The sequence below is a fragment of the Limulus polyphemus genome, unplaced genomic scaffold (genome assembly GCF_000517525.1).
Source record: "Limulus polyphemus unplaced genomic scaffold, Limulus_polyphemus-2.1.2 Scaffold945, whole genome shotgun sequence".
In the NCBI taxonomy this organism is placed as follows: Eukaryota; Metazoa; Arthropoda; class Merostomata; order Xiphosura; family Limulidae; genus Limulus; species Limulus polyphemus.
The window spans coordinates 5,390-21,682 of NW_013666555.1; the positions used below are offsets into that span (position 1 = coordinate 5,390).

A 16,293-nucleotide genomic window follows, 5' to 3' on the forward strand; every position below is an offset into this window, starting at 1 on the left:
AAAAGTGTGTATCGAGGAAGAATAAACTGGTTTAACCAAGAAAGGACTTGTATCGCTGAAGTTTCTCGGAAATAATTTCTACCGGAAATTAACAAACAAGCAGATACGTAACAATAATAATTGCAAAATAGTTATTATAAGTAATTTACAAAAATCCAATTGTGACGTACATATATATATATTTCAATAAAATTATAAAGTATCCAGTTTATTTAAAAAACTTGCATGGTTATCTACTTCAAAATAACTTGTCCATTCTTTCAGTTTTTGTAATAACAAGTGCAGTTATTCTTTGTAAGAACACAGATCTATAACAAAGATGTATCATGAACTGTAACGAACCTCATAAGAAAATCTTTGCGACATTCATGGTTATTATATAACATATCTAATATTTATTTTATTTAAATTCTATAAGTAGTTCAATAACTGATGAAAAACAAAGAAACAAACAAAAGCTCTCCGTTTCAGGGACCATATTAGGGCTCTTGAAGTTGTCATGTAAACAAAATTATAGTGAAGGATTTGTTTTTATTAGATTGTTGTGGGAGGATGATATAAGCGAAGTAGGCTCAACTCCATAGGTGAGAAAGGCACTTTGTAAATTGTCAAATCGGTAATAAACTTTGGCAGAATAATTGTATTTTGATGAATTATGTCTTTTAATTAATTATACTGACGCAATAGGATTTATTAAAGCTGAGTTAATAGCAATACGTAAACTTTTAAGGAATAAAGTTGTTTGACTTTAGTTTACTGTTTAAGCTTTTAAAATACTGTTTACTTTAGGCCTATGATTCTGAGTATGGACATCGAAGTTTGGAGAGGAAGGTTCGGGTTAGGCTTAAGAATGAACAGAAGAAGACAGTATTTTAGATTGGATTTTAAAAGTCTTAACAAGAAAAATCAGCCTAAGATATAGTTTCATACGGTGGAGCATTTAACAAAAGGTTAACAGTTTAAACTAGTGTTGTGTCACAACAGGGACACTCGGAACTTATTACTATCAGTATTAATAATAATAGTAATACTATTATTGTCAACATCAGTATACACTACAGTGACGGGTAACATACTGACTTTGAATGTTACGGTTCTCTGTATTATTATTAATTATCATAGGCTGTTAGAATTTATGCTGCATCGGAGAAATAACGGATTTTCTTTCCATTTAATTAAATAAGAGTGTGGAACACTTTTTATTACCACAATGTTTTTTTTTTTTGAATGTAGATGATTGATCTTGATGTAAATGCAAGTTCTGAGCTGTAACTGTAAGAGACTTGTGAATATTAATTCTTATGCTACAATAAACCCTAACACATTTTAACTGGTAGTGGTATTCTAAATAGTTTATGTTATTCTGTATTACAATTATTATATACATATTTTTAAGAAGAAAAATGAAAGTTATGATTGGATTCTTTGATTTACTTTTAAAAGATGTAAGGCCAAGTAAAAACAAATACATGTTTAGTATCCCCACCTGCTTTTTTTTTTGCAGCCACCTCCCCCTCTTTCTTGTGTGATTTCTTTCCTTTTTTGGAATTATTTTTCAATCACAAAGAAACAAAGAAGACTCCTAAATAAGAAATGAGATGAACACAGTTGATTCATTTTGCCCTTTTTCTTTATTTGTCATAAATTCTGTATTGTTTTGATGAAAAAATGAAACAAAGAAGACGTCTGTTCGACATGGACATTTTGAAAACAAGTAACAACCATGAAAAAAGGGGGTGCAAACTTTCTTTAGAAGTCATTTAAAGAAAAAGGACCTCCTCCTTTCTTTTTTCAAAAACTCCAAATTTTCAGTGTTTTTTTTTTACTTGTCCTGAAGTAAATGTAAATTTTTTTTTCTAAGTTATGGTTTTATCATTTATGTATTTTTCCTTCTATTGTTTAGTTCAACTATATTTTTATTTGTCTTAAGAAAACTACTTCATCTCCTTCCTATCTAACTAAAATATTAAACGAGTCATTTTTATATTGATTGTATAATAACTTCTAGAACAGTTGCTAAAAGTTTACAATAATAATTACAATAAATTATAAATAATGTTAATTATGATTAACAGGCAAGCTATAGAAATATTCTATGACCATTCTGCCGTATGTCGTCATTTGGGTACCCTTGCTGCTAATTTTGCTTTTGGCTCTTAACTAATGTTTCTTAAAATTTTTCTTTTTGTGGGACAGAGTACAATCTCCTATGAACATTACTTTTCTGTCCAGGACTTTTTTTTTTTGAGTGACAGTTGGTATCTGTACTCTTGCCTTACATTTGGCCATGGTGTCTTCCACTCAAAACTATTACCAACTGACTAATATCTGAGCAGCCTGTTGTTTTTGATGTATGGTACCTGTCAGATTGCTGCATGGCCATGTATGCATGCAGCTTAGAGGTTGGGCTTGCTTTGTGATATTACCAAGCTGTCATGTGTAAAGCTTCATGTATCATACGTATCACATTTGACTAATGTATTTATTACTATTTTAGAAATTTAATGTTATATATTAATCTAGCTATTACTGTAAGTAACTAAAATACATACTGAATTATTTAAATTTAATGTTTTAACTTACTGTAAATTATAGAAACATGTACAAAGTTATTTATAAGGTGGCAAGTTCTAGCTAGATGTCTACAGAACAGTAGCCCAGACAATATGAATATATGACCACTAGTGTATCTGATCTAGTTCTATCCACTTTAATCCACCATAACATTTGAAGGTGACCTTGAAAATAAGATCTGTCCAAAGGCCAGACTTGAAAGGGAAGGAGCTTATAAAGGGAACAAACAAAAGATAGCCAGCTCTTAAAAGCTGAAGGGTAATTAAGAAAAGTTAGCATAGAATTTTGTTGTTGTTATTATTTCGTGTGAGTTGATATTATCAATGTTGTTTCTTTGTATATTTTTGTTTAATTCATTAATAAAGTAATTTCTGAGGTCTATCTTTTGTTTCCCACAAGTCACTGAGAAAGAGTCCTTTTATTCAATACCAGAACTTGTTAGTTGAACTGGACAGTGAAAGGCAAAAAATAGTCAGAAACATTATTTGTATATGTAGTATAATACTCAAAAGTTACAGTTTATATGCCAAAAACTGGGAACAAAAGATAGATCAGAAATGCTATTTTTATATGCTTCTGATTTTGAATTCAAAATGGATAAATTAAGAGGAATATGGAAATAAAAACATCTGCAGTTTATGATTTTTATTACAATTTTTATGCTTGTTTGTTTAATTCATTTCTTAAGAGTTTACTAACACTGCCAACCTTATGACTAAAGACATTCCATTCTTTAATTTTCTATTCCTTATCACAGTGGTTTTTCTTCATCACACTTGACTGTGTAAGTTGTTACAGACATATATTTATTTGCAACACTTTTCAGTTAAAGATCTTATAGATGATTGACCATACTTAAAAGGCTTAGACTTGTTATAACATAACATAATGTTTAGGGACAACAAGGGATCTATTGGTCCATCTTGGCTGTCCTATTCTCTAAACTAAACTAAAACTATTAAATAAATAAATTTAAAAGTCAGTGCTTAGCATTCATATAATTATCAAGCTTTCTCTTAAACTCACTTAAATTTACTGCATCCACAACATCCAAAGGCAACCCATTCTTAACTGAAGGTGACTCCTACCTTGCCAAAATTTATATTTGTGTTCCCTACTATTCTAACTGTTAAGTATGAAAAAAGATGATGCATCAACACTATCAATTCCCTTTACAATCTTGAACACCTCAATCATATCCCCTCTGACTCTTCTTTTTTTTTTTTAAGAGAAAATAATTTCAGAGATCTTAACCTCTCCTGATATAACAACCCCTCAATCCAACACACCATTCTAGTAGCTCTCCTCTGAACCCTTTCCAACAATTCAATGTCTTTCCTAAGGTAAGGAGCCCAAGACTGAACACAATACTCCAAATGTGGCCTAGCCAGTTACCTATACAATGAAATTATAACCTCTTTAGACTTGTGTTTGATATTTCTGTAGATACAAACTAAAATCCTATTTGCCCAACCACTAGCAACAGCACACTGCTTGGATGGCTTAAGAGACTGATCAGTCATTACACCAAGATCACTTTCTTTCATGACACTGTTCAGGTTGTTCCCATCCAAATTATACTTATAATTCTAATTATGATAACCCACATGCATTATCTTGAATTTATTATAATTAAAACCCATCTGCTATTTATCTGCCAAACTCACTATATGATCTAAATCCTTTTGTAAAATACCAGCATCCTCTTCACTGCTAGCAACACCCAAGACCTTAATATCATCTGTAAATTTAAGTAATTTATTGACCATTCCTTTATCTATGTCACTGGTGTCAATCAAAAAGAGAACAGGTCCTCACACTGAGCCCTGAGGTACTTCACTTGTGACATTAATCCACTTTGACTGAACTCCATTTATAACAACCCTCTGCTTTCTTTCTTCTATCCATTTAGCTAACTTTTTCCTTCCAACTATAGAGATAATTGTTTTACAAGCCTTTTATGTGGCACCTTGTCAAATGCTTTCTGAAATTTCAGATACCCCAAATCTACACCCTCACTCTCATCATTTCAAAGAATGTCGAAAGATTTGTTAGTGAAACCATGTTGACCATTCAATAAAATACTAAACTTTGTTAAATAGCTTTGTAAAACATCTTTTATCAGATTTTCCAAACCTTTTCCTAAAACTTATGTAAGTCTAATAGGCCTAAAATTATTGAGACAAATTTTATTACCTTCATATTAACATTATGTAAAATTATTTAGAGCATTGATATTATAGTATAAATTTATTGATGCTATGCTTTTAAAGATTTAACAGTGCTATGATCATATTGATTATTTCTTGTAAGGTGACAAAGTTTTATTTAATTTGGATGAGTTCTTCTGTTGCTTGGATGTTATGATTGTACTTGTTTTTAATTATTAAAGAGGGTGTTACAAAGGTTTATAAAATGATTTAAGTGTGATAAGTTTTAGATACAAAGTGATATTCATTTTGTTGAAAGTAAATTTACTATTAAGTGGAGAAGTATTAAACTAGTAGTGTTTGGGGTAGTCAGGATATTGGACAGACTATTGAATATGAAGTGTAAGTACAGTAAACTAAATATCTTTCTAAGTAAAGTTAATTCATTCTAAGAGTTTATAATTTCTAGGATTGTTTTGTAAATAGACAATAAAGCAAATATTTTCTTTTATTGGAAGGAAAATATCAGCTATTAGGTTTTACATGTAATATTGATTTCCTGGTTGTTTACAGTGTGTTCCAGGAATATTTTTGGTACCAAGTAAACATACTGACTTGTTTTACATCAAGAACCAAAAATGTGGCATCAGGTAAGGATATATAATAAAGCATTTTAATGAATGTTATCAATATTTGGTGTGCCTACACGCATTTCTGTACATTATAATTTAGATTTCTTAAATTACATATTTGTAAGTTGCAATCAATTACTTTTTGTAGTTATAGTTTAAAAAAATGTCATACTTTTCGATGGAAAATTTGAAGAAGCAAAAGTTGAAATAAAACAAATCTATAGGTATAGTTTAATATAAAATTTATGTGTGTAAATTACTAGGTCGCCATTGCAAATGAAACAGTTCAGCTTGATTATTTGATGACTGTACTGCATTGTGTGGATTTAATTTTTCTATCAGGAATAGAAACTGTCATAAGGTATAATTTTTAGATTAATGTAAGCCCAGAAGGTCACCTTGCTGTTTTTATTGCACATATCAAAAATGTTTTATTGTAAAATGTAAATTTTAAAAAGTTGGAAGTCTAAGTAGAGCCAAGAAAAGTCGTCATTTTATCGCAGAACTGAATAATTGGATGTCTTCTCATTATTAGATTTTGTGTGTAATTATTCCTGTATTAGAAGCTGTATACAGCAAAATTGTACTAATATGTAATGTGTGATTAAGACTTAACTTATCCTATTGCAATTAAATCCCATATTAATGTGTATAGGGTGACAAAAGGGACAGAGATCAGGTGGTTTTTGAATCTAGTCAGGGTGGTTTTACACAAGACCAGATGGAAGGTGAGTACTACTTGGGATTAAAATATTTTGTTATTAACTCTTTCAGCATGGGCTCGGTCCTTTGGACCAACCTTGTAACCATTTTGTGCTTGTTATAGTTTTCATGCTATAACTTTTAAATTAGTAAGCGAATGTTAACGAAATTTGGCAGATTATCAGCAAACAATACTTTCATACCCAAAATATAATTTTTTTTATTAAGTCTTAAGATTTGTAAAGAAATTTTTTCTCAATGTCTTTTTTTTCTTTCCTCATGTTGCCTATCTGTCATGCACAGTAATTTTCATTTTAAGATTAAAAATACTTTTATGCATCAGAAAATTTTCAAATTTCACCTGCGAAATCTTTATAATGTCCTGATAGTTATCAAACGTTTCTTAAGAAAAAACTTTATATTTTATCTGTTATTTTGAGTATTTAATCTCTGTACAGGTTCAGTAGATTTGACCAATCTCACAATCACCAAAAAAATTAGGAAATAAATATATATTATGCCTCTTTCATTCTAGAATGAACACAGATTATAACACGAAAACATAAATGTTTAGACTAAATAACTTAAATGTCATAACATTATACATTTATATATATATTTATTATTTTTGTTATATTGACCTTTCAGCCGTGCTTGGCTAACAATACACAAAGTAACTTGTCTTGGCTGTGTTTTAGTAGAGTAGTATTTTGTAAAACACAGTCACATTTCAATTAGCATATATTATATATGTATATAGATTATTACCATTTTAAAATAAGTTCTTAAACTTATTTTTCTTAAAACATAGAACAGTAACATGGATGTTTTTATTTCTTTTAAGGCTAAGATTTCGTCAGGGTTTAGAGGGTTAGGTTCTCTATTACTTGTGCTATCTACGTTTTATAATTTTAATAGTAAGAGAGAACCTAACCCTCTAACCCCTGACGAAATCTTAGCCTTAAAAGAATAGTCACTAAATAGAACAGTAACTAAAGAAGTAAAGAAAACAATTAGCTCTTCTAGTTATGACCTTTGTACTTGGTTGCTAAGCCTTTAAAAATTTTGCATGTGGAGGATATGAAACAATATAACTTTTTTAGGTTTTGTATATACATTTGAGTAACTAAAAAATCATAAATTACTACATCAGTACCATAGAATTCCACTATAATTTATCAAGCTTGGTAACTAAGATATAATTTTAGCTAAAAAAAATATGAAATTTCGAGCAGACTAAAGACACACTCTGCCTCGTTGAAATATTGGTTCAAAAGAAAGAAATAGTACAAAGTCTGTTAAAATGGCTAAGAAGGCCACTAGGGGGACATTCTGAGCTTCCGATTGGTTATTCATGTCATATATAGAAGTAAGTGTATATAAAGAGTGTTTCCAAAAATGGAAAGAGGTTGGCAGGGTGCCACTGTGTTTGATTTATTACATGAGCAATATCTTAGCAAATAGAAAATATAAGACCTTATTTTATATTTTAGCTTGTCAATATTGGTAATTTGAGTTTCTAATTTGTTTGAAACTATAGATTTAGTATTTTGACTTCACAAACACCTAATTTGAACAAGTGCTGTATTCAACATACCACATGACACACAAAAATCGACGTTTATCTGTGTTTTTAATATTTACTTTTAAATTAAGAAATTGAGTAATGTATAGTACTAAAACTTGAATTACAATCTACAGTTTGATACCAAACTTATTGATATAAATTCATGAAATAGTAGTTCAGTAAAATTTTTAATGTGAGTCAACAAACGAGATGACATGACCTTTCACCCGTGACTCGTCTCGGAAGGGTTAATGCATTAAACAATGTACTTTTGAAATTTGATTATCTTAGGTGCTATATGTACATTTTCTTTTGTAGTTTGTATTGTAAATATGAAAATTGTTTACTAAAGTATGTTGTGTGGAAAAAGTACTATTTCATCGTTTTACACTTTTTTTAAGACTCCAAGTTTTTGTCTCATTATAGAAGGTAAATAATCTGTGTTTTAATAAAAAAATATTCTTTTACATACTATTTTTGTGGAGACGACTGAGCAATTAAAAATTTTTCTTTGGGTGAAAAACTTGCTTTGTTCAAGTTATATGACAGTTGCTTTGTTGAAAAGGAAAAATAAGGAAATTGAGAATTTAAAGCTTCTATACAGTTGAGAACACTATAATTTTTTTTTTCACATGCATGAGGAGTAGCATGCAGTTTGATAGGAAGGTGCCAGTTGCATACCATGCACAAGTATTTCTATCTAGTGGCAGTTATCTAGAAATGTTTGACTTCCAGTTTCTTCTAACTTCAGGTGGAAAAACACATAAAGCTATATTGAAAACTTGGCAGTTAGGCATTATATTCAAACTGTTTTTCCCCACTTTTTAAGTTTGTAATAACATCAGATCTAAAAAACGGTGTCTCGGTGTACTACAGTGCAGGAGGGTAATGTGTGTGTGTATTTTGTTCATGTGATTTTTAGATAATTTTATATATATTTTAACTCTCTCACTATGGGCTTGGTCTCAGGGATTGACATCGTAACAATTTTGTGCTTGTTATAGTTTTCATGCTATAACTTTTAATACAGTAAGCATATCTTCACAAAATTTTGCAGATTATCAGCAAATATTACAAGGCTTTCGTATGCAAAATATCAGATTTTTTCATTAAGTTTAAGATTTTTTAAGTAATGAATTGCTCATGCATTTTTTCTTTTGAAATGTTGACTATCCAACATGCAAAGTAATTTTGATTTTAAGATTAAAAATACATTTATGCATCAGAAAATTTTGAAATTTCACATGGGAAATCTTTATAACCTCCATATAATTATCTCATCTCTTCAAAATTTGCTTGTTTTGAAATTGGGAACCAAAATCTCATTATTCCTTATTTCCACATGCAGCAAAACATCAAATCTAAATGAACAATCACCAGTTGCACCCAGATATTCCTCAATATCTACCCTATCAACCACATCTTTATTAGAAATTAACAACAAATCTAAAATAGCATTGTTCCTAGTAGGTTCCTTCACCAATTGTTGAAGAAAGCCATCTTGAACAGTTTCTAAAAATCTGTCTCCCTCATGATTTGATTCTAACATTTCCCAACTTATATGCCTGAAATTAAATTCTCCCATACTTATGACTCATTAATTTCATCAGTTTCCTTAGTTTCCAACTAAAAGCCTTCTTCTCTTTTAACTGCTAAGAAAAACCCAAAACCGATTCAACCTCATTGCTGTTAGTTTTGGTATTCTCAACTTGAACAGCTGTAACTCACATTTTACATATAAAGCCCCTTCTCCCCCTATTTTTAGTACTCTATCTCTCTCAAACAACCTATAACCTTGTATTTCGAAGAAATTCCTGAAATCAAAATTGTCTACTTTTAGCCAGGTTTCAGTTATTCCAATTATAACAAAATCTTTTTTCAATCAGTGCTAAAAAGTCACCCATTTTATTTTTATACTTCTCGCATTACAATAATAACAGTTTAGTCTAACATCAAAACTACATTTGTACCTTGTTTCCATATTATAGCCTCTCTATACTATATAAAAAGTGCTGGAAGAGAGAGCTTTGTCAACCTTCTAACCAGAATGATGTTGAAAATATGTGGAAGTTGAGATATTTCTCATTTTCCTGTGGTAGAAGAATAGTTTGATCAGAAGCTGGTCATTTCATGCACTTTATTGGTGCTAATCTTAAGATTACAATAGGAGTTGTGCATAGATAATTCAACACTGTAGTGAGAGACACTTAACTGCTGCAAATAAATGTTCTGGAAGACCTTCTGCTGTTGAGTATGTAAGTTGCTGAATCATGGCTTGGGCAAACATTGGGTATAGTTGCAAAGTGAGTCCTGCATTTTTTACAGGGCTTTCTGCAGAATAACATCTTGCCACCATTTGATCATGGTATTCTGAGTAATATTTTGAAAGAAGGTGGAGTACCATGCAACTGTTACAGAACTATCACAGGCTTCTATACAGTTGAGAACACTATAATTTTTTTTTTTCACATGCATGAGAAGTAGCATGCAGTTTGATGGGAAGGTGCAAGTTGCATACCATGCACAAGTATTTCTATCTAGTGACAGTTACCTAGAAATGTTTGACTTCCAGTTTCTTCTAACTTCAGGTGGCAAAACATGTACAGTGGCTGCTTGTCAGAAGAGGCAGGGGAGGCCTATCCTACAAGAGAATTTGAAAAGAAATAAGCAAACACTGTTCACAGGTTTCTAAGTTTGTTATCTTATATATTCAATATTAGATAACAAATTTTTGGATTAGGGACATTGAAAAATATCTTTCAAATAAACTTAGTTGCAAATATACTCTGACCCCTACCCCCATCTACTAGTGGAGCAGAGGCCATTTGCACCTGGCTTCCAAGAGTAAACCCTGACTACAGTGTAAAAGATACAAGAGCTGACTACAGAAAGTGATATAGAAGCCTGATTCAATTGGTCTTGTCTTTTAATACAGGAATGCTGTATTGTATTAATGTTGGGTGAATGTGCAAATGCAATAACCCTGTCTTTGTTTGTGTATATATTTTTTCCTCTTATTGTGACTCTTGGTTTTTGGTTGTTGTCCAGATTTTTTGTATCTTTTCTGTCAACTTATTTTAAAAAACAAGCTATTTTTGTTTGTTTGAAGGATCTAATCAGTAATTAACAACACATCTTCACAGTGACATTTTTATAAAGATTTTTTACAAAGAAGATATCTATATGTAATGAAATTTTGTAAAGTTATCAGAAGTGTTACCCCCCCCCCCCAATTCTGCAGACTTATACCAATACAGAGTAGAGATAGCCCATTGTGCAGCTTTCAGCTTAATTACAAACAACCAAGTGTTAACAGCAAGTAAAAGGCTATGAGCTACAGATGGAAATCAAAAATATGATATGATTTTAGAGAAACAGTACCAAGAACTTATTATTTAGTATTTTGAACTGCTGCCTAAAGTTCAGACTTTCCTTAAGTAACTGAAATCATAAATTATTGACATTAGTCCCCATCTAACTTTAACAATTAATATTATTTTTGTTTTATTACTTGTATAACTCTGTGGAGGTGTTATTAAAGACATTGAGTACCTTATGTTAAAAAACTCTGGAAAGGAGAACTGAAAGGGGAGATGCATCACATGACACAAAGAAATGAAGATTGAAAATGTATTGGAATATTTATTTGTGAAATTAAGAAATTAAGCTTTAGGTAATATTAAACTGTGAATTATAAAGTATATTAGAATGTCAAGTTTATTAACATACATTCATAATCAAATTGTTTTATTAAGTTTTGAAAGCAACTCTTTAATCCTATCGTCACGAGCAGGTCAAAGTGTGAATGTCACGACTTTTTAGAGAGTAACATACAAAATATTAATTAAACAACTTTATTATCAATGTATGCAAATAAACATGGCATCAAAATGTAGTTAATAAATCAAATTTTTATATTATATAAGTTTTAAGTTTTTAATTTTATAAAGAAATGTTTTAAAAAATCCTCATTCTCCCCTAGTATGGGAATTGTGACATTTGCTCTCTAGATATTTCCTCTTCTGTAATTTATTTACAGTCCTCTGAGAAGTATGGAAGTTAATGTAATTTACTCATTATAATACAGTTATTACTCAGACAAGGTATAATTTTTATAGCCTTCAGTCTTATTTGTTTATGGGTAGTTTGTTTGATATTAAGCACAAAGTGGTATCTGGGTTCTGCCAACCATGGATATTGAAACCCGATTTCTTGTGTTGTAAGTTCGCAGACTTGTTGCTGTACCACTGGGGGGCATATTTTTATGGAGACATAAACTAGAAAATTAGACCCACTTGTCTCACTCATCTGTCATATCCTCCCTTTCAGAAATTGCCAGTAGTACGTTTTAATGTTTATACAATATTATTTATAACCAATAGAAAGACAAAGTTTTGATCTATCAGATGTATTTTACTATATTGTTTTCTGTACAGAGAATTATCTTTTTCACTTCCACTTCGACCTTTATTATCACGGAAAACACATTGATGAGCTTAGCTGAATTGTTAATGGCTCTTATTGCGTGGTTAGAAAGCCAGTAAAATGATGATAGTTATAGGACATTGTCTGCTTTTTTACATGTTATTGTTCTGTGTTCTTAGATACATTATGTAATTAAATAAATAATTATTTAGTGTAGTAGTACCATTGATTTAAAAAAAGTAAGCTTAAGATTCTTGGACAGCAAAAAAAAGACTCAGTTAAGTACTATAATTCTTGTTTTTCATGTGTATTTTTTATTATAAAAGTAACTAAAATGTGAAAAAGTAGGAGTTTATTAGTTTGTTTAAGGCTAGATTATGTAAGATAAAGGGAAAAAATCTTTATGAGGTATGCTTGTGAGTAGTTCTTGCATTACGTAATTTGATACTGTAACATGAGCTACATGTTTGCCAAAATTATTTACAACTTTTGTGGCAGGATTATTAGTTAGACACAGTTCAAAGGGCAATAAAACAATAAAATTTAAGCATAAACAGATGGATATTGTTACAAGCTTTAAGCTATTTAGGATAAACAATTGTATTTTCTGTTACAACATGTAGTCATTCTAGGAAGAAAAAAGGTAACTTAGATTTATTTCATGTTTTCCTATGGCTGTTATGAGGTCAGTCAAATTGGCCAAATGCATATAGGGTTAGGGAAGAGAAAATAACACATAAAATATAACGTTTTAATGAAAAAACTTTTGTAATTTATTTAGGAAGTTTTAGAGATTATGCAAATGAAATTTGACAGTTTTCAGATGAATAAAAATGTTTTCATCTTAACATGAAAATCATTTTGCACTTGGAGCAGTCAACACTATGACTCCATATATTCATGAAGAAATGTTTAGTAAAATTATTTCATTAAAAATTCTGATTTTCTGTCTACAAAAGACGTGTAATGTTTACTGAAAGCTTGCAAAATTTTGTGAAGATACACAATACATAAACTCTAAAGGTCAATTTGGGGTCATGAGAGAGTTAAAAGGTTGTGATACACACAATTTGACCAAGGTGAGATCATAGGGTAATATTGCATACTCATCCATCTGTAGAAGTAAATGGAGAAATATTTGAAACAAAACAATAAAAATGATGTAGTAAGTTGAGCCTCATTTACTCAAAAATCTCTTGGACTGAAGGAAGATTTATTTATTTGTATGTATTGCAAAGTTGACATGGCTGCTGCACTGTTGAATTGTCTTACCACTTAATGGACACTGTAGTATGATGGATTTGTGTGTCTTATCACAAAAGTGAATACTACAGTATGACTGACTTGTACTTAACACAATGTACACTGCAATATAAAATTTTTTGTTTTTTATTTTCAAGAGTAGAAAAAGGTGCGAGTCAAAATTAATGTTAATGTGCAGAATATACAATAGCAACATCCATTGAATACCTTGCTAGTGGTGTATGAGTTCATGTGCCTGAGGTGCAACCATGGATATATTTTATCAACCACTAGAACTAGTTGAATAAAAGAACCCTGTAACACAAAATCCTACAACACAAGTAGTATTATCAACCACTGTCTAAACAAATGTGGTAATGTATCTACCTTCAGTTTCTTCTACATCATCATCCAGTCCTGGAAAGAATTTCAAGTTAGAATGTTAGCATCTCCTGCTATTATGCTAAGAAAACCAGATCTAACCAGAAGATGAACAAACTGGCACTACATCTTCAGTTGTGAAAATGTAAAGAAAGAACAGTACATTGTTGAATATGAGGTGGACTAAAGCTTTATTCATATTCTTTAAATGTAGGTCTCAATTTGACACCTTTGGGAAGAAATTTATGTTTATGTCATACTGAAACTCCTGTATTTTGACTTATAAGTGACTACTAACTATAGTTTGATTTAGCTGTTGAAATAATTTCTTTCATATAATCTCACTGTATTTGGAATCAAAGTGTGAGATTTTGAATACCACCTAAAAATTGAGACTCACTAAAAATCTACAATTTTAACTATTAGATTCTTACATATTTTTTTATGAGAGGATAAGAGTTTTGTAGCCTGTACCTTATGTAAGTAAAAAATGCCTTACTATCAGTTGCTAGTTTTAACCCATTAGCTCACTGACTTCTAGATGAAGTTGGAATGTGTAATTGTTGAGATATGGTATCAGTGTGAAAAAAATTAATCCATATCTTAAATTTCAATTACTACTATTATATATTTTTCTTAGTTTTTAGGTGTATAGGTAACAGTAGTAATTTGTATTTACATATCTAAATTATCACCACCATAAATTGATAAAGTTGAGTGGTAAATTGATTAGGACATTTAGTAACTTTCATCTGTATGAGACAGCTGTGGGGTGTTGTAGTTTGATGGATACTTAATACATGAAATTTAAAACCTCTACATAGTTCCACTATTTTCCAGTAAATATATTGTACAGAAATTTTCCTTGGGGAATTTGTGGCACCTTCTACACACACACACTGTTTATATATCATCGTTGAGTTGAAGATTATATATTTTTGTCTTCTTCAGATATTTTATTTTCTGTTTGTCTTCTCTCATATTTAAATGATTTATTCCCTTTTTTCTTCTATTAACTTTAAACATTTCCATCTTGCAGTCGTTTGTCTGTTTTAGATATCTTATTATCCTTTTCTCTTTTTTGTGATTCAGTTATTTTACTGTCCTAGATTTTCTGTCAGAATCAGGTGTTTTTTTGCCCTCTATCTCCTGCTTGGTTCAAATGTTACAAGTAATTTTGTTAATGTAAAATTATGTAGGGATGGCAGTGCCAAAAAGAATGCAAACAAGAATATAGATGATCCCTACATGACTTTCCATATCAAAATTTAACGTTACACTGTAAAATGCATGAGTACAAAATGGTTACGAGGTTATTCAATTCAACTGATCTCACAGCAAGAATCTGTAATAATTAAGACATGTTTTGCCTCAACTTGGTTTAGTTGTATGTAAGTCCAAGGCTCTTAGTTACACTACATTGATGCCTACCCTGACATGATCATGATATAATGAAAAACAAACTTCATACCAACAGTCAGGAATATATAACTTCCAACTGTAGTAATATTAAAGTCAAGTGTGCATTTTACAGTGTAGCATTAAATTTTAATATTGAAAGTCACGTAGAGATGATTTGTGTATAGCTGTATCATCCCTATATTTTTGTTTGCATTATTTTTGGCACTGCCATTCCCACATCATTTTACATTTACAAAATATTTTTTATTTCCTGTTTTGTGATGTTTTTTCCCCAGACTGAAAGTAGTGTATTCTATGAATGTGTGTAATAAAATTTAATATTATGTGTATTGATTTGTGTTTTTTACTCCTTCACTTCATACATAATATAGGGGTTGGCTCTCTAAAGATACAGATTGTACAGTGTACAAAGCATTAAGTATTCAACATATTACAGTCATTTAATGTTCATCTATTATTGGCTGGTAATTCATGTTTCACCCTGTACTTAAGCTTTTTAAAGGAACACCATATTTCAGTAAGAAAGCTAACTTCAAGTGATAATGATGATATTGTTTACATTAGAATTATGATTTTTTTTAATTGCTACAAGTTATTATGACTAAGCAATGACATTGTGCACTACCCAGAAATACATAGAGTGGACTTAGGTTTAAACTGACGTTTGTGATAAAGTAATTGTAGAATTATGTCGACTGAAACAAGAAGAAGAAAGATGAACAATTTGGTGGTGGGTTACTCACTTTGTGGTTTGGTATCTCAGCGATGGTTTTTTTGCCTTGTTTTTGGACATGTTAGGTAGAGAAACAAATGAAAGTGAGTGGCAATTGCCTTTTAAAGTAAAACTCTGTCATTGTTGATTTTTTAACGTGCATTTTTGTATTATGCCTATTGAGTACCTTGACCATCCTCAGATATAGTCTACTGACTCTATGATATTGTATATTATCTTCTATCAGTTTCAGAAGCTTTAATGACATTTATTTTCTGCCATACTCAGATATTTTACTGCTCTTTATGTTTTTCCAGATTCAGAAGTTTTACTATTCTTTGTTTTGGACAACATTTCTTATATTATACTTTTCATTTTGGTTTTTTTTTCAATATTCAGACAATTTTCTTTTTTTATGTCAGTTGTCTTTTGCTGATTTCAGATATTTCACTGTCCTTTGTCTTCTACCTGATTTAAATGTTTCAC

The 16,293-nt window shown here is 30.5% G+C and overlaps 1 protein-coding gene across 4 annotated transcripts in view; it reads left to right on the forward strand.

The window, feature by feature from the left end:
* The first annotated feature begins 468 nt into the window (after nt 1-468).
* Nucleotides 469-16,293, forward strand: part of LOC106461368 (catenin beta-like) — a 59,759-nt gene continuing 43,934 nt past the window's right edge. For 2 of the 4 annotated variants that reach the window (XM_022388313.1, XM_013921186.2), the window contains exons 1-3: nt 469-584; nt 5,298-5,374; nt 6,012-6,084. In XM_022388313.1, the coding sequence (XP_022244021.1) occupies nt 5,363-5,374; nt 6,012-6,084 (85 nt within the window). In that variant the 5' untranslated portion in view covers nt 469-584; nt 5,298-5,362. Of the gene's footprint in view, nt 617-2,753; nt 2,833-5,297; nt 5,375-6,011; nt 6,085-16,293 lie in introns of those variants that run through there. The other 2 variants (XM_022388314.1, XM_022388315.1) reach the window with 2 other exon arrangements.